This window comes from Equus quagga, chromosome 12 (assembly GCF_021613505.1).
Source record: "Equus quagga isolate Etosha38 chromosome 12, UCLA_HA_Equagga_1.0, whole genome shotgun sequence".
Taxonomy (NCBI): Eukaryota; Metazoa; Chordata; class Mammalia; order Perissodactyla; family Equidae; genus Equus; species Equus quagga.
Window position 1 is genome coordinate 71,010,698 of NC_060278.1, and position 26,622 is coordinate 71,037,319.

General features: G+C 39.1%; 1 protein-coding gene across 4 annotated transcripts in view; it reads right to left on the reverse strand.

Annotated features, from left to right (window-relative positions):
- Positions 1–26,622, reverse strand: part of MACROD2 (mono-ADP ribosylhydrolase 2) — a 1,871,078-nt gene that overhangs the window by 166,141 nt on the left and 1,678,315 nt on the right. For all 4 annotated transcript variants that reach the window (XM_046678763.1, XM_046678762.1, XM_046678761.1 and 1 more), the window contains exon 9: positions 17,867–17,948. In XM_046678763.1, coding sequence (XP_046534719.1) covers positions 17,867–17,948 — 82 coding nt within the window. The remainder of the gene's footprint in view (positions 1–17,866; positions 17,949–26,622) is intronic.

Sequence of the window (26,622 nt, forward strand, 5' to 3'; positions counted from 1 at the left end):
TGATGTCACCCAGCTACCATGCAGCTTGATGGCATGTTATCACGGTCCAAGGCAAGGACACTTAGACTGGCTAAGAGACATGTACATGGGTGGAAACTAGCTTCAAAGGGTCCTACGGGTTGCATGGAGAAAGCACTGTGTTATGAAGGAGAAAGTTACCATTATGGGCTATTAAGGCAGCCTCTCCACTCCCAAGGGAAAAAAAGGTCAGGCACCTGAAATAGATCATACAATTCCAGTGTTAAAATTTCAGGGACATCTACACAAATGGGCAGGTCTGTGAAGCAGAACAATTACAATGATCTTATGGCTTTTATTTCATGTGCTCCCAAGTCTCCTCTCTTAAGGCTGAATTTCCTGCCACAGACTTCTGTATTCCTTATCGTATTTACATTTTATTACTAAGGGCTTCTAGCAGCAATTTGCATTTGCAGAGAAAGGAAACATTATTATCAAAAATAAAGTGCTCCAAGCTTTTCAGGATTTCTGCGAAATAGGGAAGATGTTGGTATTCTTATGGCTTCTTTAGAAACTTGACAGAAATTCCCAGCCAAGAATGACTGATAAAGGGGAAGTCACAAAGTAGGGCTCCTGCCATTAAGTTGAAAACTTGGACCCACTGAATTGGACAAATTGCTAAATCCACCTTCTGCAAGGTAATTGGTAGGGCTAGGAGAAATTTCTAAAAAAAAGGTTTTTTTTTTCTTTTTTTCAACTGGTTCTTGGCCAAGTAGAACATTCAAATCTCATTAATTTATAAATAAATCAATAAATAAAAGGCACTGCTTAGAAAACTGCATTCTGCTTCCTCTGGCTTCATCAACAGGGCACATGATGGTACCAATTGCTGAGAAATGGGATTCAGGAGGAGAAGAATGGGGTGGGGGAGATTGTGAATTTAGTTTCAGACATGTTGAGTTGCAGATGTCTGAGGGCCTGCAAGCTGGAAATGGTCGGTGCGAAGGTGAGTCTACTAGAGGGCTGCAGGAAGAGAATTAGAAGACAGAGCGTTCAACAGGATAAAGGCTGCCCAGTCAAGTAAGATGAGGGCTTGTGATCAAATATGCACTGGTTTCACAGTAACCATGCTCCACAGATCAAAGAGGTTCTGATCACCCCAACAAGGACTGTTGTGGTAGCAGGGTGGAGACAATCACATGAATGTTGTGGATTACGGAGCGAACAGCAAGCGAAGGAGACAGACAATTTTTCCAAGACACGTAGCTGAGAGTAGAAGTTAGGCCCACATGTAAAGTGGAATCAAGCTTGAAGGATTTTATTTACTCTATTGTTTATTTTTATCTTTATTCTTCTGTGTCTTATTAGGATTTATTTCATTCATCTACCATTCCTCAAAATGCTTTTTTTCCCTTCCTTTGCATCAGTGTTTTCAACTAAAGAACAGAAGCCAATCTATCCAGAGTGTTTGAAGGGTTTTTCAAAAGCACGCTGCAGGGGTCTCTGTAAAGATGCCTGCAGGATCCTCCCCACTCCAAGCAGCATTTTGTCTGTCTTTGTTTTATCAGAACTTCCTAATGAGATCAAACTCTGCTTAGTCAAGGCTCGAGTCCCCGGGTCTTTATTTGTTCTGTTGTTTATCAGCATTTGCTACACACGCGGCACATTCCCTGCTTTTGAAGGGACAGATTGCTTCCCATTTAGTCCTGCTGCTTGTTCTCGCGTTCAGGTTGCTTGGTTACAGCAACACTTCACTGGATTTTCATTGAAGACAAAATGTGTTTGTAGCTTTCGAGGCCCATCAAGTGGAAATGGTTAGCACCCGTTTCCTAAGACGGCAGTCGACTCATTTATGTCACATCACAGAGAACATGTCTTGTATAATTCTAAACATCAATGTGATCCACACATTAAAAGTATACAAATGTGTGCAAATGTGCCAAGTCTCTGTAAATATTCATAATTAAGGAAAACTCTCACTTCATTCACTCTGTAGTTTTTTCTATACACTCAATGTGACATTTGGAAAAAACAATGTACAACTCAGAGTGGGTAAACAGTTTTTCTTGTGTTTCTCTTACTTATTCAAAGACAATAGTGAACTAGCTTGTTAGTGCTGCAGTAACAATTTTTCCCATATTTAGTGGCTTAAAACAACACAAATTTATTATCTTACGGTTTCGTAGGTCTGAAGTCTGACATGAGTCTAATAGAAATCAAGATGCTGACAGTGCTGCACTCCTTTCTGAAGACTCCAAGGGAGAAGCTGCTTCCTTGCCTTTCTAGTTACTAGAGGCCACCCATATTCCTTACCTTGTCACCCCCTTTTTCCATCTTCAAAGCCAGCAATGTTGCATCTCTCCCAACATTCTTCCATAGCCATATCTCCCACTGACGCTCTTCTTCTGCCTCCCTCTTCCAATTTTTAAGGACCCTTGTGACCACATTGGGTCCATTCAGATGATCCAGGATAACATTCCTAACTTAAGGTCAATTAATTAGCAACCTTAATTCCATCTACAATCTTATTTCCCCTTTGTAACGTAACCTAACGTATTCATAGATTCTGGGGTAAAAGGCATCTTTGGGGGAAAAACATTTTTCCTCCTACCACATCTTGTAAATTAGGAAGCAGATCGCTTTGCATAAAAAGTGTCTGAGGAGTAGAACTCAGAATAATTCTATTTAGACATAAAATTATTTCCTATGGGATCAAGTACATAGCCTTAAAATCAAGGTCATTTTTGAATTTTTAATTTTCAACTTCATTCTCTTATAAAAGGAATTTCTTGGGGCCAGCCCAGTGGTGTAGTAGTTAAGTTCACACACTCCACTTCAGCATCCCGAGCTTTGTCCATTCAGACCTACATACCACTTATCAAGCCATGCTGTGGCAGGCATCCCACATATAAAATAGAGGAAGATGGGCATAGATATTAGCTCAGGGTCAATCTTCCTCAGCAAAAAGAAGCGGATTGGCAGCAGATGTTAGCTCAGGGCTAATCTTCCTCAAAAAAAAAAAGGATTTTTTCTTTCTTTTTTTACCTTCATTCTTTTCTTCCATCCATCTCCTCTTCCTTCCTTCCATTCTTCCTTTTTTTTTTTTTTACATTTTTCTTTCATCTTTCTCTTTTCTTTCTACCTTTCCTCACTGCTTTGGTTATAAAAGAATAATATCACAAAGACAAATGACAAAATGGGAAACTATTAGCAAGATATGTTTGAAAGGATTAATAACCTTAATATGCAAAGAGTTCTTACAAGTCAACAAGAAAAAGATGAAATTAAAATATGCAAAGGATATGATTAGTAATTTCACATGAGAAATTTCGACATATATAACTGAAAGAAAGGATAAGCCATACTACTGATACGAGAAATACACATTGTTACCCATTAATTACTTTATTTCATGTATAGAAGTGATAACATCAAAAGATAACAAAGTATCCCATTGGAAAGTGTAGGGGCAAAGTAAACTCTCACATACTGTTCATGGGAATGTAAACTCACTGCAATGGACTGAATGTTTGTGTCTCTCCAAAATTCATATGTTGAAATCCTAACTCCCAAAGCGATGGTATTAGGAGGTGGAGCCTTTGGAAGATAATTAGGTCATAAGAGTGGAACCCTCATGAATGGGATTAGTACCCTTATAAAAAGGACCCCAGAGAGCTCTCTCTTTCCACCATATGAAGATATAATGAGAAAATAGCCATCTGCAACTTGGAAGTGGGGCTTCAGCAAAAACCCAACAGGCTGGCACCTGATCTCAGACATCCATCTTCCAGAACCATGAGGAATAAATTTCTGTTTATAAGCTCCCAGTCAATGGTATTCTGTTATAGCAGCCTGAATGGACCAAGACACTCAGGTTGCTTAATGTGAGGCATTGGCCTTCACATTTTTTACTCCAGGAATGGTGACCCCTTTAGTTGCTCATTGCATGACATTCACCATAGTGCTGCAAACACAGTAGCTGATTTGACAATTACTATAAAAAGTGTCTTGGTTTTGTATGCATCTTAAAAAAGTAATTCCACTTCTAGAAAAGTATTCTTAAAAAAATGTAGATACGTGCCAATATTTGCCTATAAAAAGGTTTTTCTTCAAGTGTTATTTATAAACAAATGGAGAATAATTTGCAATAATAATTCTACAGTTCAACGATATGGTTTTGGGTAAACAGTAGGTTCATTAAAATTATGTTATGAAAAATATATAATGACATGAAAAAAATGTTCATGATTTGTGGGAAAGTGACACACAGAAAGCTATAAGACTGCATCCCTGGTTGTTGACATTTTCCATTTTAAAAGCCCTAAAGGATAAACAACAAAAATCTAATTCATCTCTGGATTTTAGGATGGGAGGAGGTTTGTATTTTCTTCTTTTTATTTTTATTGAGTTAATGATGGGTTACAATCTTGTGTGATTTCAGTTGTACATTATTGTTTGTCAGTCATGTTGTAGGTGCACCACTTCACCCTTTGTGCCCACCCCCCACCCCACTTTCCCCTGGTAGCCACTAATCTGTTCTCTTTGTCCACATTTTTAAATTCTTCATATGAGTGGAGTCATACAGAGATTATCCTTCTCTAACTGGCTTATTTCACTTAACATAACTCCCCAAAGGTTCATCCATGTTGTTGCAAATGGGATGATTTTGTTCTGTTTTGCAGCTGAGTAGTATTCCATTGTATATATGTACCACAACTTCTTTATCCAATCATCTGTTGATGGGCACTTAGGTTGCTTCCATGTCTTGGCTATTGTAAATAATGCTGCAATGAACATTGGGGTGCATAGGACTTTTGGAATTGCTGACTTCAAGCTCTTTGGATAGATACCCAGTAGTGGAATGGCTGGATCGTATGGTAGTTCTATTTTTAATTTTTTGAGGAATCTCCATACTGTTTTCCATAGTGGCTGCACTAGTTTGCATTCCCAACAGCAGTGTATGAGGGTTCCATTCTCTCCACAACCTCTCCAACATTTGTTACTATTAGATTTAGATATTTTTGTCATTCTAATGGGTGTGAGGTGATATCTTAGTGTAGTTTTGATTTGCATTTCCCTGATGATCAGCGATGATGAGCATCTTTTCATGTGCCTATTGGCCATCCGTATATCTTCTTTGGAGAAATGTCTGTTCATGTGTCCAGCCCATTTTTTGATCGGGTTGTTTGATTTTTTGTTGTTGAGTTGTGAGAGTTCCTTATATATTATGGATATTAAGCCTTTGTCAGATATATGACTTGCAAATATTTTTCCCACTTAGTGGGTTTTTTTTTGTTTCAATCTTGTTTTCATTTGCCTTGAAGAAGCTCTTTAGTCTGATGAAGTCCCATTTGTTTATTCTTTCTATTGTTTCCCTTCTCTGAGAAGACATGGTGTCCGAAAAGGTTCTTTTAATACTGATGTCAAAGAGTGTACTGCCTACGTTTTCTTCTAGAAGCCTTATGGTTTCAGGTCTCACCTTTAGGTCTTTGATCCATTTTGAGTTTATTTTGGTGAATGGTGAGAAAGAATGGTCAATTTTCATTCTTTTACATGTGGCTGTCCAGTTTTCCCAGCACCATTTGTTGAAGAGACTTTCTTTTCTCCATTGTATGCTCTCAGCTCCTTTGTCAAAGATAAGCTGTCCACGGATGTGTGGTTTTATTTCTGGGCTTTCAATTCTGTTCCATTGATCTGTGCACCTGTTTTTGTACCAGTACCATGCTGTTTTGATTACTGTAGCTTTGTAGTAAGTTTTGAAGTCAGGGATTGTTATGCCTCCTGTTTTGTTCTTTTTTCTCAGGATTGCTTTAGCAATTTGGGGTCTTTTGTTGCCCCACACAAATTTTAGGATTCTTTGTTCTAATTCTGTAAAGAATGTCATTGGGATTCTCATTGGGATAGCATTGAATCTGTAGATTGCTTTAGGTAGAATGGACATTTTAACTATGTTTATTCTTCCAATCCATGTACATGGAATGTCTTTCCATCTCCTTATGTCACCATCCAATTCTCTCAGAAAGGCCTTGTAATTTTCGTTATATAGGTCTTTCACTTCCTTAGTTAAATTTACCCTGAGGTATTTTATTCTTTTTGTTGCGATTGTGAATGGTATTGTGTTCTTGAGTTCTTTTTCTGTCAGTTCGTTATTAGAATATAGAAATGCTACTGATTTATGCAAATTGATTTTATACCCTGCAACTTTGCTGTAGTTGTTGATTACTTCTAACAGTTTTCCAATGGATTCTTTTGGGTTTTCTATATATAAGATCATGTCATCTGCAAACAGCGAGAGTTTCACTTCTTCCCTCCCTATTTGGATTCCTTTTATTCCTTTTTCTTGCCTGATTGCTCTGGCCAGGACCTCCAGTACTATGGTAAATAAGAGTGGTGATAGAGGGGCTGGCCCCATGGCCAAGTGGTTAAGTTCGCGCGCTCCGCTGCAGGCAGCCCAGTGTTTCGTTAGTTCAAATCCTGGGCGCAGACATGGCACTGCTCATCAGACCACGCTGAGGCAGCGTCCCACATGCCACAACTAGAAGAACCCACAACGAAGAATACACAACTATGTACCGGGGGGCTTTGGGGAGAAAAAGGAAAAAATAAAATCTTAAAAAAAAAAAAGTGGTGATAGAGGGCATCCTTGTCTCGTTCCTGTTTTCAGGGGGATGGCACTCAGTTTTTGCCCATTGAGTATGATGTTGGCTGTGGATTTGTCATATATGGCCTTTATTATGTTGAGGTAGTTCCCTTCTATGCCCATTTTGTTCAGAGGTTTTATCATAAATGGCTGTTGGATCTTGTGAAATGCTTTCTCTGCATCTATTGAGATGATCATGTGGTTTTTATTCCTCAGTTTGTTGATGTGGTGTATCACGTTGATTGATTTGCAGATGTTGAACCATCCCTGTGTCCCTGGTATGAATCCCACTTGATCATGATGTATGATCCTTTTGATGAATTGCTGAATTCTGGTGGCCAAAATTTTGTTTAGAACTTTTGCATCTATGTTCATCAGTGATATTGGCCTCTAGTTCTCTTTTTTCGTGGTGTCCTTGTCAGGCTTTGGTATCAGCGTGATGTTGGCCTCATAGAATGTGTTAGGAAGTGTTCCATCCTCCCTAATTTTTTGGAATAGCTTGAAAAGGATAGGTATTAAGTCCTCTCTGAAAGTTTGGTAGAATTCCCCAGGGAAGCCATCTGGTCCTGGGGTTTTATTCTTTGGGATGTTTTTGATTGCTGTTTCAATCTCTTTTCTTGTGATTGGTCTGTTCAAATTGTCTGCTTCTTCTTGAGTGAACTTTGGGAGATTGTAGGAGTGCAAGAATCTATCCATTTCCTCTAGGTTATCCATTCTGTTAGCATAGAGTTTTTCGTAGTATTCTCTTATAATCCATTGTATTTCTGCAGAGTCTGTTGTTATTTCTCCTCTTTCATTTCTGATTTTGTTTGTTTGAGCTTTCTCTCTTTTTTTCTTTGTAAGTCTGGCTAGAGGTTTGTCAATTTTATTTATCTTCTCAAAGAACCAGCTCTTTGTTTCATTGATCCTTTCTACCGCCTTTTTCGTTTCAATAGTATTTATTTCTGCTCTGATTTTTATTATTTCTCTCCTTCTGCTGACTTTGGGCTTTATTTGTTCTTCTTTCTCTAGTTCAGTTAGGTGTAGTTTAAGATTGCTTATTTGGGATTTTTCTTGTTTGTTAAGATGTGCCTGTATTGCGATGAATTTTCCTCTTAATACATCTTTTGCTGTATCCCATATGAGTTGGTATGGCATGTTATCATTTTCATTAGTTTCCAGGTATTTTTTGATTTCTTCTTTAATTTCTTCAATGATCCATTGCTTGTTCAGTAGTGTGTTGTTTAGTCTCCACATCTTTGTGCCTTTCTCAGCTTTTTTCTTGTAACTAATTTCTAGCCTTATAGCACTATGATCAGAGAAGATGCTTGTTATTATTTCAATTTTTTTTTAAATTTGTAGAGGCTTGCCTTGTTTCCCAACATATGGTCTATCCTTGAGAATGTTCTATGTGCACTTGAGAAGAATGTGTATTCTGCTTTTTTAGGATGAAGTGATCTATATATGTCTGTTAAGTCCAATTGTTTTAGTTTTTCATTTAGCTCCACTATTTCTTCGTTGATTTTCTCTCTGAATGATCTGTCCATTGATGTGAGTGGGGTGTTGAGGTCCCCTACTATTATTGTGTTGTTTTTAACATCTTCCTTTAGGTCTGTTAATAGTCGCTTTATGAACCTTGGTGCTCCTATGTTGGGTGCATAGATATTTATAAGCGTTATTTCTTCTTGAAGTGTCCCTTTGATCATTATATATTGTCCCTGTGTGTCTCTCTTTACCTGTCTTATTTTGAAATCCACTTTGTCTGATATAAGAATTGCAACACCTGCTTTTTTTTTCTTGCTATTAGCTTGAAGTATTGTCCTCCACGCCTTCACTCTGAGCCTGTGTTTGTCCTTGGGGCTGAGGTGTGTTTCCTGGAGGCAACAAATTGTTGGATCTTGTACTTTAATCCATTTTGCCACTCTGTGTCTTTTTATTGGAGAGTTCAATCCGTTTACATTAAGAGTGATTATTGATGCATGTGGACTTAAAGCTGTCAATCTGTTGCTCATTATCTGGCTTTCCTGCTTTTCTCTTCCTGTGTGTTTTATCCTACCCATTTGATACTGCAATTTCTTATGCTGCGTTTCTTAGATTTTTGCTTATTTATGTTTTGTGTCTCTGTTCTGTTGTTAAGTTTAGTTGCTACCCTGAAGTTTGTACTTAGAATCTTGTGTATAATATAGTCTATTCTCTGGTGGTCTCTTACTTACTTGGCCTAGACTAATTTAGTCCCTTTGCTCTTCCCCTCCTAAATTATTATTTTCACTTCTTGTTCCAACTTGTGTTATGAGTTTGTAGTTAGAGTGATAAGATCGTCTTTGCTTTGGTGGTTTCCTTACCTTTATCCTAATGCTATAGTTGAATATTTGCTATCCTATTCTGGTTCTATTTATCTGTCTCCCTACTCTGTGGTTTGTGACCCCTTTCTCCCTTTTTCCTTTTTTTCAGGTATGAAAGCCTTCTTGAGGATTTCTTGTAGTGGAGGACTTTTGGTTACAAATTCCCTTAACTTTTGTATGTCTGGAAAAGATTTAATTTCTCCCTCATATCTGAAGGATATTCTTGCTGGATAGAGTATTCTTGGTTGAAGATTTTTATCTTTTAAAGCTTTGAATATGTCACTCCATTCTCTCCTAGTTTGTAAGGTCTCTGCAGAGAAATCCACTGAAAGTCTGATAGGAGCTCCTTTGTAGGTTATTCTCTTTTGTCTTGCAGCCCTGAGTATTCTTTCTTTGTCATTCATTTTTGCCATTTGTACTACTATATGCCTTGCAGTAGGTCGTTTTACATTGACAAATCTAGGAGATCTGAAAGCTTCCTCTACACACATTTCTCCCTCAACCCCTAGATTTGGGAAGTTCTCTTCTACAATTTCATTAAGCACACTTTCTGCTCCATTTTCCTTTTCCACATTCTTGGGAATTCCTATGATCCTTAAATTCTTTCTCCTCATTGAATCTGCTATCTCTCTAATACTTTCCTCATTCCTTTTAATCCTTAGTTCTCTTTCTTCCTCGGTCTGGAGCCATTCAGCCTGTCTATCTTCGATTATGCTAAATTGTTCTTCTATGGAGTCTACCCGGGCATTTAGGGAATCCATAGTCTGTTTTATCTGGTCCATTGTGTTTTTCATCTCTAGTAATTGTTTGATTCTTCTTTATAATTTCAATCTCTTTTGTGTAGTAACTCCAGAACTCGGCTTCTTTCTCTATCTTCCTCTCTAGCTCATTGAGTTTTTTGCTTATAGCTGCTCTGAACTCATTTTCATTTAGTTTACCTAATTCCAAGTCCTCAGGACTCTATTCTGTGTTTTTATTGTTTTCCTTCTGGTCTGGGGCTTTTATAAATTGCTGGATGGTAGAGGAGTGGTTTTTTCACATGGTAGTAGAATTCGGTTGCAGTTAAAGCCTGTTGCCACTAGATGGGGGTCGAGTGCCGCACGTTCTGAGCTCTCCTCCTTCGGGCAAGATGGCGGCGCCCAGTGCACTATGCTGGGGCGTGGCGGGTGCAGTTTCTCTTGCGCACTGATCTGGATTGATCATTTCTGTTCTCTGGTCTCCCGGGGCCCTGGGTTTACGGGGTCCCCACGCACGGAAGCTTTCCCCCGTCAGCGGGTTTCCACTGTACCGGCGGTGGGAGTCCTAGACGATCCCCTGGTCACGTGGCCCCTCCCCCTCTCCTTCCTGGACCCACGTGGTGATCCTGGTTTCTAGGGGATGGAGCGATGTTCTCTCCTACCCCATTCCAGCTCCTCCGAGGCAGGCAGCAGGGGCTCCGTCCTCTGTCTTTTGATACTGTAGGTCTCTGAGTCCTGGCATTAGGTTCATTAGCTGAAATTCAGGGGTTTTTTTCAGTCCTTTGTTGTACTTTGGAGGGGAGAGAGTCCCGGGTCAGCTCACCCTGCCATTTTGCTCCACCTCTCCCCTGTATTTTCTTCTTTTTGATTATCTGGTTTTTACTACAAATCTGTACTACTTTTGTAGTAAGAAGTTATTATTTTTTTTTAAAAAAAGATGGTCACAATAGCTGAAATACTCCCTTTTAAAATTGTAATAAGAAATAAACATGGATATTTTAAAATTTTGGTTCTTGGTATAGACAGCTCTCTGAATATTCATTTACAATGCTATTCATTCTATTTGGAATTGGCTTATTACCATGTTTGCACATGACAGAACTGAAGCTAGAAAGGTTAAGCAATGTGCACAAAGTCACAGAGTTAGGTGGTTGGAACAGGAATAGAAACTATTTCTTGTGATGACAAACCCAGTGGTCTTCTCCTACATGTGGAGGCTTTTGACTCTTTTTTGAGCTCTTCACTACTCGCTGGTTACCTGTTTCAGATATTCACCACCCCTGTCACCATTACTGCCTTCCAGCTTCATCTTCTGATCATTGGCTTGACATGGAAAAAGGAAAGAAAACCTTAACAGATCATGGAACCCTATGCTTCATTATTGTTCTTGGAAAACTGATGACTGGGAAGCAGGTAAGAAAAGGAAGGAAAGAAGACATGTGAATATGCCGTATGGCTGGAGGCGCACTAGCTTTTCAGAAGCTCTAGCACTATTATGGCAAATAGATAATATATAGTTTTTTAGCAGATAAAAGTCTAGCTTCAGGCAATTGTCCATATTTTTAGGATTTCTATGAGAAGAAGCATTGCACAGTGGAAACACTTTGAGGCCAGAAATGCTCAAGTGTGTGACTTTAGGCAATTTACTGAGCTTTCTTCAGCCTCTGTTCACTACCATTCCTATAAAAGCTAATGATGGACATATGCCATAGGGTTATTGTTGTAAGGCCAGTCTCTATGTTCGGACTGAATTAATGCTTCTTCAATATAGGATCTATCATGGTAATCTCCCACTCAAGAACTCACTCTGGGCCCCAGCTACTTATTACACAATGATGAGTATCAACACTTCTCGGTCAGGGATTCACAAACTGGATATACGCATCCTATTTATTTCACAAATTCTCCCATCTGAACTGCCCTTCTTCCTCTATGTCACTTACACAACACTTGGCGTCACTTCTCTGCTCCTGCCTATTCTTTAAAGATCACTGCAAGCGTCACATTCTTCATGAAACTTACCCCAAACACTCTGGTCCTGAAACATATTTGCCTCTGAATTCTTGGGTACTATGACCATACCAATGCTATACTTGATTATTTGCTAATATTGTCTTCCAACTGTCCTGCAAAATACTTGTCTCTCAAGCATATTATAGAATTATATTGTAAATGTAGCAGTGATCAAATCCTTGGGCTTTGATCATAGGCATATAATAAATTATTTGTTGACTGATGGACAGAAAGATAATGAATGAGGGTGGATGAAAGAAACTTATAAAATCAGTGAGAAGAGAAGATGAAGAAAAGGTAATGTGAATACTGATGTGGATCAAGGTTGCCCCAGGGAGAGAAGTCCAAGTCATCTTGGCCTACATGACGATCTATATGACCCGATTCATATCTAAAGTTATACGACCATGCAATAACCAGACCCCACCTGCACTGATACCATTTAATGACTTTTTCTATCATCTTTTCTTTGTCTGGTAAAAATAAGTCACGTACCCATGCCTTATAAATTTAGCCCTAACCCTTAATACATTGCAGCTCTTCACTGCCCATGGGTCCTGTCCCCATGCTATTCTCTGAACAAAAGAGCACTACTGCCCGACCTTGAGAGTCCAAGAAATCTTTCTTTTGACTCCTCGGCTTGCCAGGCCCACATCAAATACTTTCTCTTGTTAGCTCTTAAAGAATAGATCCAGGTAAAAGTTTTAAAACTATCATGCCCATTTATCAGAAGGTATAATTAAAAAAATTTTTTGGAGAAATATTCTTTCCTTGCTATGAAAGATGAAAACCATATGAAAAGAAGTGCTATACACTCATCTAGCTAGGTTAACAATACTTATGGTTTTCAGAAAAAATTGACTTTTTACGTGAGACTTTGGTTAAATAGTGTTTTAACTTAAGCTCATGGTAATTTTTTATTTACTGTAATAAACACCTACTATATATTTAGAAATTTTCCAGATTATGGAAGTGCAAGGAAATATTAAAATGGTCTCTGTTCTACACAAACTTACCTTTTTATTGGTGAGACAAGACAAAGAGATCGAAAAAGAAATCATAATATAAAAATAAGCTATTCTATTAGATTTTTTCAAATAGTTTTTGAGTTCTACCCAGAAACAGGAATGAAATTTTCTGTCTAAAGCAAATCTTCATTTTAGAGACAAGTGGTGGATTTAGGATGAGCACGTCTGCATCCTGGAATCATTTTCCTATCTTATCAGCTTTCTTAGGTAGTTACCATGCAAAATACATATGTTAATTATATCTAACTATTAATAAGTTGACACAAGTATTGTGTGTAAGTTACATAAATTTCCTAGCTGGAAAAAAATGGACAAATTTCATTGCTTTCAGAGTTAATAATAAAGAGAATATGGATAAATTTTTTAGTCATAGGTGTCTTTATTGTGAAGGAATCAGTTGAGCTTGGATACTGGTAGGGAGTTGAAGATTTCTATAATCAAAAAATATTTGTGAGCTCACAACGTAATCTTATCAACCAATGCTCACTAAAGCAGCAGTCAATGATAAAAATGAAAACTCTTAGCCAAAGGAGCTATAAGCTTTGCTTGAGGTATGCAGAGAGAATAATTGGTGAATTTGTTCCTCCTTGATCTGTATATTAGCCTTCATCTCCACACTTATGCATTATGTGTATAAAATCTGCATAATAGTTAATCATATTTTCTGAGACTAACACACTAGAGTTATGGGCAGCAATACATGAATGATACCGGGAGTGGGTTAGAGCCAAGCAGTTGTGCTGTGGATAACATGGTTTACAGAGGTCAACACATAGAAATCTGTGGGTACAGAGTAAAGGGAGAGAGGGCAAACCCAGAAGTCTAGACGAGAATGGGGTCATGAATCCAGAAAGCCAGAGGTTGGGCTGAGGGCACAGTTTTCAAGTTCAGCAAGTAAGTAAGTTTGGGTAAGACATCAGCAGGCAGAACCCTATGAAATAAATGCAACTCAAGGGCAAAGTCTGCCTTAGTGGGCTCAATGATAAGCGAGGGATGGTTACAGTAGACCAGAGCTGCTTAATCTCTGCACTGTCGACATCCGTGGCTGGATAATTCTTTGTTGTGGGAAGCTCTCCTGTGCTTTGCATGATGTTTAGCAGCATGCCTGGCCTCCACCTGCTAGATGCCTGTAGCCACTCCCCTTCCCCAGTTGTGAAAAACAAAAATATCTCAAAATGACCCCTGAAGGGCAAAATCACCCCTAGCTGAGAACCACTGCAGTAAACAAATGTAGGCATTCCCTAAAGTGAGGGAGAGAGGGGGTTTGACCATGACGTCTCTCAAGTTTCCAATATCAGGATTCTTTGATATAGTTCCAAAACTGTAAATTTGACATTGTTATTGTGAGGAAAATTAATATCCCTTAATTTTCTATTAGGACTTAGACTCATAAAAAAATTGACTTCCTTATTCCAAATCAATGAAGGCTACATACAATAAATCCTACACACTAAAAAATACAAACTTTTCATGTAAGGAACAAAAGGATTCCTGAGTTGAATCATACAAATATTATTTGCTAGAGGCCATGTAGTGGTGCACTATAACTATAAATTGTTTGCAACAAAAGTGGATGGTAATTCCATAAAGCTGACACGCTAGGCTTACAAATAATACATCTGGAAGGAAAACGTTAAATGTTCTTCACCCAAAGCAAGATACAAAACTTTTGGGAAAAACATCATTGCTGGTTTCTTTCCTCTCATGTTCCAACTGCATTTCCATGACAGGCCCTGTTAACGGCCGAGTTGTGTCCCTAAAACACATATGTTGAAGTCCTCAGTATGTGACTGTATTTGGAGACAGGGTCTTTGAGTAAGTGATTAAGTTAAAATGAGGTTATTAGGGTGGCCCCTAATCCAACACTACTGGTGTCCTTATAAGAAGAGGAGATTAGGACACAGACACACAGAGGGAAGACCACGTGATGACACAGGGAGAAGGCAGCCATCTACAAGCCAAGGAGAGAGACCTCAGGAGAACCCAACCCTGTTGACACCTAGATCCTGGACTTCTAGCCTCCAGGATTGTGAGAAAAGAAATTTCAGCTCTCTGAGCCACCCAATCTGTGGTACTTTGTTATGGCAGCCCCAGCAAATGAGTACAGCATGTTTCCACCTTCCCCTCTGGTCACACTGTGAGGCCTTTTGGCTTCCTGGTGACCACTTTCCTGCTCATCTGCAGGTAGCAGCACCACACTGCCTGAATGATTTGGATGGAATTTGATTTTGAGATCCATGATAAAGTACCAATTTGACTCATGTCAGAAAAGATTCCATGAGGAGATTCACAGGTATTAGAAGAAAGAGAAGCGTGGCAGCTTTCAAAAATGATGGGCAGCAGATGAAATTAGGAATGAGACTTTCTCAATGCTCTAAATGCATCCTGGAAGTTGAACCTGTCCTTCTCTGAAGACGCTCTGAGGAAACTAACCGATTATCACTTGTGCAATGACAGATGCCATTCTCTATTTTAAAATATAGCTCTGTGGCTTCCTGGTTGTATGCTTCGCTTTTCTCAAATATGTATCATTTTCCATATCTAAAAGGTACAGTTATTACAGTGTCACTTTCTTAGAGTTATCACGAAGATTAACTGATTTAGCCCTTGTACCTGGTGGATGGAAAGCAATCCATATAAGTTAGCAATTATTCCTGTCATTAATATTAGGCAGTAGTTATGCATGGGTTATATCTTTAATATGAGCTTTTATAGTCTAACTTGTATTGTTTTCTCATACATTTTGTCTCAGATTCCTGATTATGAAATTTAAAAACACAGGATTAAAGTACACGGAGATTTGGTTTAACAGAAAAATGACTTTTTTCCCTAGACTATTATCATTATTGCTTTGGGAAGGGTTAAGAAGATTAGTTGGAGATACACTGAATAAGTCAGTCTACAGTGACTATATGGCAAGTCAGAAAAATTATATTCCAATCAAAGATGGAATGGTTATGAGTTAACCATAAATTCAAATTATGGACAGACGATATATATCATCTATATTAGCAGTCACATACTCCACCAGAGGTCATCTTTATTTCATATTGCATGTTTAGAATTTACAAATGGCTGATGCCTCTGCATTGCAGAAACACTAAACAACTTTGGAGAATTTTGACATTTAGTTTAAAAATGTACTTACTGTTATAAATAGGCACTGGAAATAATTTCATGAACATGCCCTGATTCAAAGCTTTGATGTGAAACTAAAGATGATTTTATTATTAGTTTACTTGCTCAAGCACTAAGATGCATGTTGGACTTATTTAGATTAGCAATTTTTCAAACAAGAATTTATTTGTATAGTTATTAATACTTTCTAGACCACTAAAACTGTCTCATTTTTAAAAACTTGTAGTATGATTTTTGGCTTTCATCATTGGAAATACCTGCTGATGGACAGATTTGTTTTAATATCAATGGATCATACCTATGAAATTATTTTTTATCATGTTAGAGTGAAAACAAGTTTTAATTTTAGAAGACATGAAAAGAAATATGTCATCATTTCTAAACATCTCAAAAAGTCCAAAATTTATAAAATATGCTGTGACATTGACAAGAAATGAGAATATTTGCATCACACACCATGGTAAGTCACATTTTTACATGAATGAACACTTTCTTTTAAGAATACTTAAAAATGCAGAAATGCAGGCACAATCAGCTCACTGTGGTTATATAGGAAATAAAGAGAAAGGATGAAACAAGAAGATTGAAACAGAAAAAAAAAAAGCCATCAGATTATGGGCAGAAGAATTTGTTCAGTTCAACCCATATTAAGAACTACTTATTAAATAGTTATTATGTGCTTTTACACTCTGTGAAACACTGAGTTACTTAAAAAATGAAGAACAGTGAAAAATGGAGGGGGAGAAGGATGAGAAGGAAGAAAAGGAGAAAAGGAGGAAAAAAAGACCACAATCACAATCCTCTTCTTCATCACATGAGAGTCTTTCCAAATTTATAGTACCTTCCAGTTAGGGAAATACGTACAGTCCCAAATGAAAGCACACTTAGCAGATTCACCTTTCGATTATAAAATTAGAGAGAAGAACTTCAAATTACCCAGAAGAATTTAGTCCTTTTTGAACATGAGCCCAGAGTTGAACATCTGTAGCAGTTTTCCGTAGCTGCTCTTGACAGCTACCCATGTCCTACTCTGACCTGCGGGCAGGGCCTCCTCTTTATTGTGTGGCTCTGATAGATCGTGTAAGAGGGCGCATGTGTACCAGCACCCTCCATGCACTCCTTCTTACCTGCCAGAGTCACCAGTTACCTGAAAATCCACTTCAAATGGATGTGAAAACCTCAAAAGAAAACTCTCTGAAAGGCAGACACCAACAATGCTCACAGTAGCTTTCCTGGAAGCCATTTTTACCACGGCTGAGGAAAGCGCTCTGGGCGTTGTGACTTTAATGGCACCATAAAAATAACAAGGTATTAAACAAGCCTCAGCCTTTACAGGCTGGAAGAGGGACAGAGGAGGGAAATATTCAAATCAACCAAATCCAACTAATGGCACATTAGTTGTAAATCCACACTCATGTAAATCCATTACCCAAGGTTCTTTAATAACCCTGAGGTTTCTTCTACATTCTCAGAAGAAGTGTGAAATAAGATGAATGACTACCCTTCTCGGATTGCCCTAGAAAGTGCTGCTATCTTCACTGCAATTGGGGCTGAGAAAATTGGAGGGAAGAGGAATGGAATGCAGGAAAAGTTTGAATTCTAGCTGCAAATATAAATGGGCTCCTCACAATTTCCAACGAGGCTGTTTAACATGGTGGATGTAGGCACAGCCCTGGACAATTTACAACAGTGGGGAAGAAATCACAGATTATGCAATTTAGGGCCAGGGGAAGAGTCTTTAGAAATCATTTGGTCCAACTCCTCACTTTTGATGTGAGGAACTGAGACTCGAGATGAATTGACTTTCCCAAGACAACACTATCACCTTGTGGGACAGAGAGGTCTAGGGCCTAGATTTCCTATCACCTCTGTGACCTCTTCAAACCTATGATACAAGTTGCCAGGTGTGACTGCGTGTAGAGTTCACGTTTGCAACAGTCTTTAAGATGTGAAATGAAACAGCAATACCATAAGCGATAACTCCACTTCTTCATTCCTCCATTCTAAAAGGAAACAAATCGCTTTACTCACCTACAGGGAAAAATTCACTCATTTTCTTTTTGTAGATTTTGAAGTCGACTTCCAAGAAGACACAGAAGATGATCCGATCCACCTAGAGGCAAACAATAAACACTCAAAGTGAAAGGAAATATGGTGACTGCCTCCCCAGAACATGGGCTTGGAACAAAAAACAAACAGAAAATCCTCCTACAGGTTTTTGGTGGTATACTGCTAACTACGTGAAGTTCAAGTTGTACGTATGTGTGTGTGTGTGTGTGTGTGTGTACCCTTTACGTAAATAAACCCATGGGCTCTTTGGTAGAAAGATGTTATATAAATCAAATAAGAAATAATAAATGACAACAAGCCACTTTGTAGCAAGCTATAAATAAGATCTGAGATTCCGACAGAATACCTAGACTTTATGTCCTATAAAACAGCCGCATCAGAAGAGAGGTGTACAGCAGAATGACAATAAAGTATGTCAGTAAACAAAGAGCTCTATGTCCTACTCTTGTTAGACAAATATATTATCAAACCTGTTAATATTTGAACATGGCTTAAAAAGCTTTTTACAGTTTAATTTGCATGAAGACGCTTGCTTTTAGCTTAACATACTCAGAAATGCAACAGAAATAAAATGTAATGAGTTGATAGTGACATGAGGTCAATATAACTTTAACCTGGTTGATATTATTGAATAAGGAAACGCCACCTTAAAAGGAAATGTATGTGCAGTCCCTTTTTTTTCTGTTTCAGGAGGGCATCTGCATGTGAGGAGTTTCTTTGAGACATTCAAAGAGCAATATAGTAAACAGAGAAGAGAGACGGAGTACACATAATAGCTCATGCATATCTGATATCATATCAGTGACTCAATTTTGTGTCTTGAAAATAAACACCCCTTTAGTTCCTTTATTTTAACAACATACAAAAAGTTACAAATTACTCAATCTATCAAACTGCAACTGGTAATTGAATAGAACAAGGGAGGCATTTCTCATGGCAATAGGGAATGGAAGTAAGGTGTGCATGTGGCAGGACACACAAGAACCCAAGTGGATGTCATTCAGCTAGCCCTTCAGCTCTCCCAGCCTGTGGGGTACAGATTCACGCTATCCAAGTCCAAAGATCCCAGTAGGAGAGGAGATCCACTGGGGTGGGAGGAGGGAGAGAAGGGTAGGACACAAAGAATCACCAGGGGTCCCTGATGGAAACTCAGCGATGTGGCTTCCTGATCCCTGCATGAGTCTAGACTCCCATCTAGATAGAATGCCTCCTTAGCAGTCGCTGGACTTCTATAGTATCATCACCAAAGACCATGCAGCCCCAGTAACTGCCCTCATAGGATGGATTTTAAAAGAAAGCACCTGGCCTTCAGAAATGGAAGGACTGGGTTGCAAATAACCACACTGTCTTTTCCCTGTTTTCACTTGAGTTTCTGGTGTCCAGTCTTGCCTGCATATCATTAACATTTTCTACAAATGCAAAAACTGTCATCATCAACTCACTCTCCAGGTGAACTATAAATTTAGTGGAATAAATGATGAACTGTCTGTGCAATACTGAATGCTCGTCTCCATGCTCCTTATGGCATATTTATGCCCTGTGGCTAAAGATAAAAATCATAATTTCGAGCATAGAAACTAGTTATAAAAGGACATATACTCTATGATACCATTTATACGATTTTTTAAAGCACAAAGATACAACAGTGAAGGGATTCAGTCATAAGCGCTAACATACAGGAACGTACATAGGAATGTCACCCATGAACTTCAGGACAGCGAAGATTTCTGGAGAAGGAGGGAAGGCAAAGGATGGACAGGTAAGGTTTTAATTGAATAGTTAATATTTTATTTATTTAGAAAGAAAAGATATTTGAGAAAAATATGGCAAGTGAGTAATAGCCATTAACTACGGGGATAGGTACATAGATATCACATTATTTTCTGTATGTTTGAAATACTTCACAATTAAAAGCATAACATTAAAAATAAGACTCTGTGTTAGAAATACTCTACTTTCCAGCTGCACTGAACTACTTGTAGGTTCCAGACACTGTAATTATTCTCTCTTCTGTACCTATGATTGTTGACTTTTCCTCCAGGCTCAGATGGTCAGATTATCTCTAAAGTCACCTAATTGAGATCAAAATCAAAACAAGAAAATCTGGCTCAAAGCAGATCTAAGAGACCAAACTAGACAGTCTCATTTTTACTCATTTCCCCCTATCTTTATGGTCTACTTAGTGTAAATTACGGGATTTTTTAAACACTCATATTGCTTGTGTGTGTACGTATATGAGTGCGTTTGTGTGTAGGAGGATTAGTGGTAATGGTATTCACTGTTATTAAGTGGACTTTTACACACCACACAGACGAAATACAGATTTCTTAAATATTGCAAAGAATTACACTCCACTTTTTAGCACTTTAGGCTTTGTTACCATGGAAATGATATAGGTCCAAAATTCAGCAGCCTGATTTATTTTCCCAGAGAGGAGAAGGATGATGAGGGAAAAGTACTTTGATTTTAAACTAATTGAATGGCCCTGTTCCCTGACCTTACCTTCAGGCATAACACTGAAAATATCTTGGAAGCAAGTTGAATCCAAGAATTAACCTCATTTACAAAGTACTTGTTATGTATGCATATGTGCATGTATTTATATATGTGTGCATAAACATATTTCTGGGGTTATTTTTGGACAAGAGCTCATTTAGTTGACAAGCTCTGTGTTTATAAACTCATCGTGGGTTTTGATCACTGCCTGCGGTAGATTGTATTTTGCAAGATGGCATGCAATGTGATACTGCATCCTTCAGGCTCCTTTTAAAATGTAGTGCTGATGCTCCCCTCATTGAAAGATGGAATCTATATTTCCTCCTCTTGACTCTGGGAGTGCCTGTAACTCTGGCAGAAATGATATGTGACGTCCGAGTCCATGTCATAAAAGGTGATAGAGTTTCCACCTGGTCCTCTTGGGAGACTTGCTCTTACACCCAATCATTATGCCAGAGGAAGCAGAGAGACCACATAGGGAGTCTATGTGTAGAAATTCTAGCCAAAAGCCGGAGCTGAAAGTGAGTAGCCTCCACATGATTTCAGCTCTCAGCTTTTGAGATGCCGCGTGCCCCAGGTGATGCCACACGGAGCAGAGATGAGTCGTTCCTGCTAAACTCTGTCCAAATTGTAGACATGTGAGCAAAACATAGAAATATGTAGCTAGCAATCTGATATTCTTCTAGCTTCTTCCTACATTTTTTGATTCTTGCTTTTCCAGCTATGTGGTACTGGACTCCTCTTGAAAAGCTCAGACTGAAAGGATCATGTAGAAGCCACAACGAGGTGACAAGAAGAATATAGAAAGTCTAATTGCTACATGGCTGAGAGATTGGAAATCTGACTTGTGCAAAGGAGAAGGGCCCGGGTGATCCATTCTAATCCCAGAAAAATTTCATGAGAATATAAGAGAATACCTCACTATGAGGCTCAGGAGCGTGGTTTCAATTTTTCTTTTATGTTAGGCAATAGAACAATTTTGTAAAATGGTTGTTCTTCAGAGACTATATCTATTCCTTTATTCATCAGATATTAACTGAGCACCTTCAGTTTGTAGGGCCTAGCCCATCCAGAATTGAGTGACTTTTTTCCCCAAGGCCAAACAATTAATTAGTGGCAAAATGTCAGGTGTCTTAACTTCGCATCCAGTGTTCTTTCTGTGATATCACCCAGATGGAGACATGTGGGATTGAATTTCTAAGCCTGTCAATAGCTCTGTGACATTGGACAAGCCATGGTCTCCTGGGCCCCAGTTATCATGTCTTTATAAAGAAAGAATTGAATTATATCATCTCTGTAGTTTTTTTTAATATATATATCTTAGTTATAGTCTGTCTTTGTGGTAGTTTTGTAGTATGTCAATTGAGTTAAGCTGGAATTGCACTTCTCTGAATGGTTCTGGGTTAGAGTTGGCCACAGAGAAATTTCCATGAGATTCGGAGGGCAGGAGGGCAGCTGCAGCCATTGCACTAAGCAGGTGGGTTTAGGGCATCAGGCTCCCAGCAGGTTGTGTACACTGTTGCTCACCAGCTGGCTCACCTGGGTGTGGAGTAGCAGCTGGGCTCACAGCTTCTCCAGCTCCTGCTGATGCTCCTGCCTCGGGTTCTCTGAGTCCTGGTCTGGGCACACGAGCAGCTCTGCAGCAATGGCATGAGCAACTTCTGCAAGGCAGTGCAACTTTGGGGTTCCATGCAGTGAGAGGCAGATATACATGGCAGTTTGCCCTTGTGGCTTCCATTTTGTTCTTGCTCTCCTCCACTTTGCATCCAGCTTTCCTCTTGACCAACTCTTGACCTGCCTCTTGACCACCTGCCCTCTGACATACTCCAGGCACAGTCAGATGTGGAGGCAATGGCCTTCCATAGACTTCTTCAACAGCTCCTTCTCATGGGTCCTGGTTAGGGGTTTTCTCTGCTCAGCCAACCATCCCCTTCTGGACATTTACTTCTCCAGCTTCTCTCATGATTGTATAAGATCTAATCCTTATAATGAAACCCTTATTCTACTTTATTCACAGTGATCTGCTTCCCTGATTAAATTCCAACTGATGTAATCACTAATATCGTTTCCCTGAATCTCATGTACAAGAACACAGTGAAGGACAAAAAATAATAACAGTGTTCCTTTTTGGAGATGTGTAACCTGTCAAGGCTACTCAAATTCCAATTACTTCCTTCAAGCTGACCTTTCATTGGTCGTAGCCCATCTCCTTGATGGACTACCTAAAGTGTCTGTCCACTATTTTGTAGTTAAAGCAACTTTGTGTACTTTAAAATGACTCATGCTTTTTTTTTTTTTTTTTTTTTTTTTTTTTTAGGAACATGTTGTCAATAAACTCAGATGGATCCTCAGGCTAAAACATAATTGGAAATAATACAAAAGGCAACATCAATATTTTTAGGAATCAATAACTTAACTGTAGTCTTCATTAAACCTTAAACTAGAACCTAAGGAAGAATTGGGGATGCTCATCTCTGTATCTCCAGTGCATGGGGTAGGTCCTGATGCATAATAGGACCTCTGTAAATATTTGCAGAGTACATGTTTAGGCAAACAGACTTGACTAAAATCTAAGTATTTGGCTGATATTTTTCAAGGGTATTTTGTCCTAGAACCAAAAAATAACTTATTTAGGAGGGAGACTTTCTTTTATGTTTGCCAGAAGACCTGAGAACAGAACTATAGAGGAGCCTGGGAGCTTTTTCAATGTAGAAAAGAGCTATATAAAGGGCAAGAGTCATTCATTGTTACCTACTGTCATCTTATCCAATGATTCTAGTCTGAGTACAATGGCTCTTGAGACCAGTACTGTTGTTTTCATAGGAGGTGCTTATTAGTTTCACAATAGAAACGATGATGCTCCCTGTAAACTAAGATGTAGTCAAAGTTAAAAAAGCTTCTTTAAAATGAAAAGAACAATATCAAGTATTGGCAAGGATATGGATTAACAAGAACTTTCATATACTGCTTTGGGGAGTAAAAAGGTGCAACCACTTTGAAAAATGATTTGGTGGTATCTACTAACTTAGCTGAATTTGTCCATACCTTATGATCCAGCAGTCTTACTCTTTAGACAGACACCCAGCAGAATGTGCACACATGTTCACAAAAAGACACATACCACAATGTTTGTAGCAGCACTGTTCATAACGTCTCCAAACTGGAAACTACTTAAACGTCTAAAATGGTAGAGTGGATAAATAAACTGTGAGCTATTTATACAATGAGACATTACAAACCAATGAGAAGAGAAAGTTTACAACTACTCACAATAATATAAACAAACATAATATTGAGTAAAAGAATCCAGGAAAAAAGAGCACACACCGGATGATTCCATTTCTGCAATGTTCAAAAACATTAGAGAAACAGACAAAACCACCTATGGTGTTAGAAGTTAGTACAGCAATTACTCTGGGGTGAGGATTGGGAAGAAGGGACCAAGGGGGATGCTGGGGATCCTGGTTTTTGATCTGGGTGCTGCTTCCACGGATGTATTCAGTCTGTGAAAATTCATCAAGCAGTTCACTTAGGATCTGTGTTCTTTTCTGTATGTTATACTTCAATAAGAATTTTTTTAAAGGTTGAAAGTCTTCTGTTACAATTGTCTTGGCCAACAATCAAAAACCTATTTTCATTGACTTAGAAGTCAAAAAAGTCCTTTCAAAGCTGACCTTCTAAAGGCAATCTCACCATATATTTCTACTGATGCCAACTGTAGCTCACCCATCAAGGCATAAAGGAGTAAAGATGTATTTTTTTCACTAAGGTATCCATTAATCCACAGTTGGGGTTTTACGCCCCATAAACATGATGACATAAAGTCTATTAATCTTTTTCAGCATCATATCCACTGCTCCTGAAAAGGGTTACACAGTGAAGCAGGTTTGGAATATCTGCAGCTGACCTCCATTTTTCATGGCTACCAGTTCTAGGGCAGCTGACACAGCCAAGATTATCCTGTGTTCAGCAATACTGAGAGAATGAATGGATTCTGATGAATGTAATTTGTGTCCCCAATGACAAAAGACAGGCATTCAGAGATCTGGTGTGCGTGCAAATACTACTTTAACTAAGGACTGACGGAGGCCTATTCTGTGTACATGCAGCCTGATGGGCAATGAGGGTGAAGTCTCAGGCTCCCTGAAAGATAAACCAACAGCCTCACCAGTGCAGGCTTAGATACTGGAGTATTCTCATCAAACAGTGGCTGCCGCTAATAAGTGAATAAACTTCAGGGCTTAAGTATCAAATTTGTATAAAGACGGCTTTGAGAGGAGGTAGAAACCCAGACAATTAGAGCTTGCTTGGTGCTATGAGTAAATGAAGATTCAAGAGAATAACAAAAGGATAAGGTCACTGTTGATTAATTAAAGAACAAAACAAGAAGGTGGGATGCCTGGGTCCTACTCCCTGCCCTCCCACCAAGTGGAGTAAAGAAGAGCAATCTGCCCTTCTCCCAGTGTATTCGCTCGCTGTTGCTGCATAACAAATTGCCACAAACTTAGCATCTGAAAAAACAAAGGTTTATTATTTTATAGGTTCTGTAGGTCAGAAGTCCAGGCCCCACACAGTTGAGTCCTCTGCTCGGGGTCTCAAAAGCTGTAATCAGGGTGTTAGCTGCACCGCAGTTCTCCCCTGAGGCTTGGAGTCCTCTTCCAAGCTCACTCAGGTTGTTGGCAGAATCCGGTTCCTTGCAGTTGTAAGACTGAGGCCCTGTTTTCTTGCTAGTTGTCCACTAGAGACAGATTTTAGCTTCTAGAGGCCACCTGCAATTCCTTGCCATGGGACCCTGGGAGGTAGTTCAGGGCATGTGTCTCTATGACTTTCTCCATCTCTAACCTCCAGGTTCCTTTTAAAAGCCCACCTAATTAAGTCAGCCCATCAGAACACTCTCCCTTTTAATTAATTCAACTGATTAAATACATCTAAAAAACTCCCTTGCCTAATCCAGGGAGGGACTGCCCCATCATATTTGCAGTTGCCACCCACACTCAAGGGGAGAAGACTGGACAATGTGTGCACTGCGGGGGGTGGGCATCTTGTAGGCATCTGAGACTTCTGCCTGCCACATGCAGTCGCCTCCGCATAACCAGCTGCCTGTGCTCCAATCTGGACTGAGCGTTTACCAGCTTATGACCTGGAGCAGCTGACTTAACCTTTCTAAGCCTCGGTCTCCTCATCTCTAAAGTGGAAACATTGGCCTTGTCCGGGCTGGCATATTAGTTTTCTATTGTTATGTAACAAATTACCACAAACTTCATTGTTTAAAACAAGCCCTGTTTACTGTGTAACAATAAATCGCTCCTGGTTCTGTAGGTCAAAAGTCTGCATGGTGTGACTGGCTTCTCTGTTCAGGGTGTAATATGGGTGAAATCAAGGCATCAGCCAGACTGAATTTTGGTCTGGAGGCTGAGGAGAGTAAGCTCATTCTCGTTGATGGCAGAATTCAGTTCCTTGCAGTTGTGGGACTGAGGTCCCCATTTCCTCTTGGCTATCAGCTGGGGGTCACTCTCAGCTCCAAGAGGCCACCTGCATTACTTGCTAGATGTCCATTCCATCATCAAAACAGCAAAGGTGATTCAAATTCTTCTTGATTTTGAACCTCTGACTTCTTCCATATCACCTGTAGACCCAGATATAAGGGACTCCTGCATTTAGGTCAGGCCCATCTAGATAGTCTCCCTGTCTGAAGGTCAACTATTTGGGACCTTAATTACGCCTGAAAAATCCCATCACAGCAGTACCCAGTTTATTGCTTGAATAACTGGGAGAAAGTGTGTATACACCAGATGTTGGAAATCTTGGGAGAATTGTAGACTCCTGCCTGCCACAGTTGGCTATAATGACCACATGGAATATTCTATGTAAAGTGCTTGGCAAAGGGCCTGACATATAGTAAATGCTCCATAAACATTGGTTATTTATTGTAAAGTTATTATTCACAAGGTACCTGAAACACCTTCCACAGTGCTGACAGATTGATGGGATCACTGTTCACTTGGTGAGTCCTTTATTTCTACCCTGATCTTTGAAAACAGGTCAAGGAAAAGCATGAGCCAGATGGAGAACATTGGATGCTCTCCTTCTGACTGATATGCTGAAAGGCCTTTTTTATTCCAGTTTCAACTTTGCTGAGGATGTCTGTCTTAAAACAAACATTTACATTTACAAAAATGGCCTATCCTATATATAAAACAGCTCTTTTTTTTTTTTTGTCT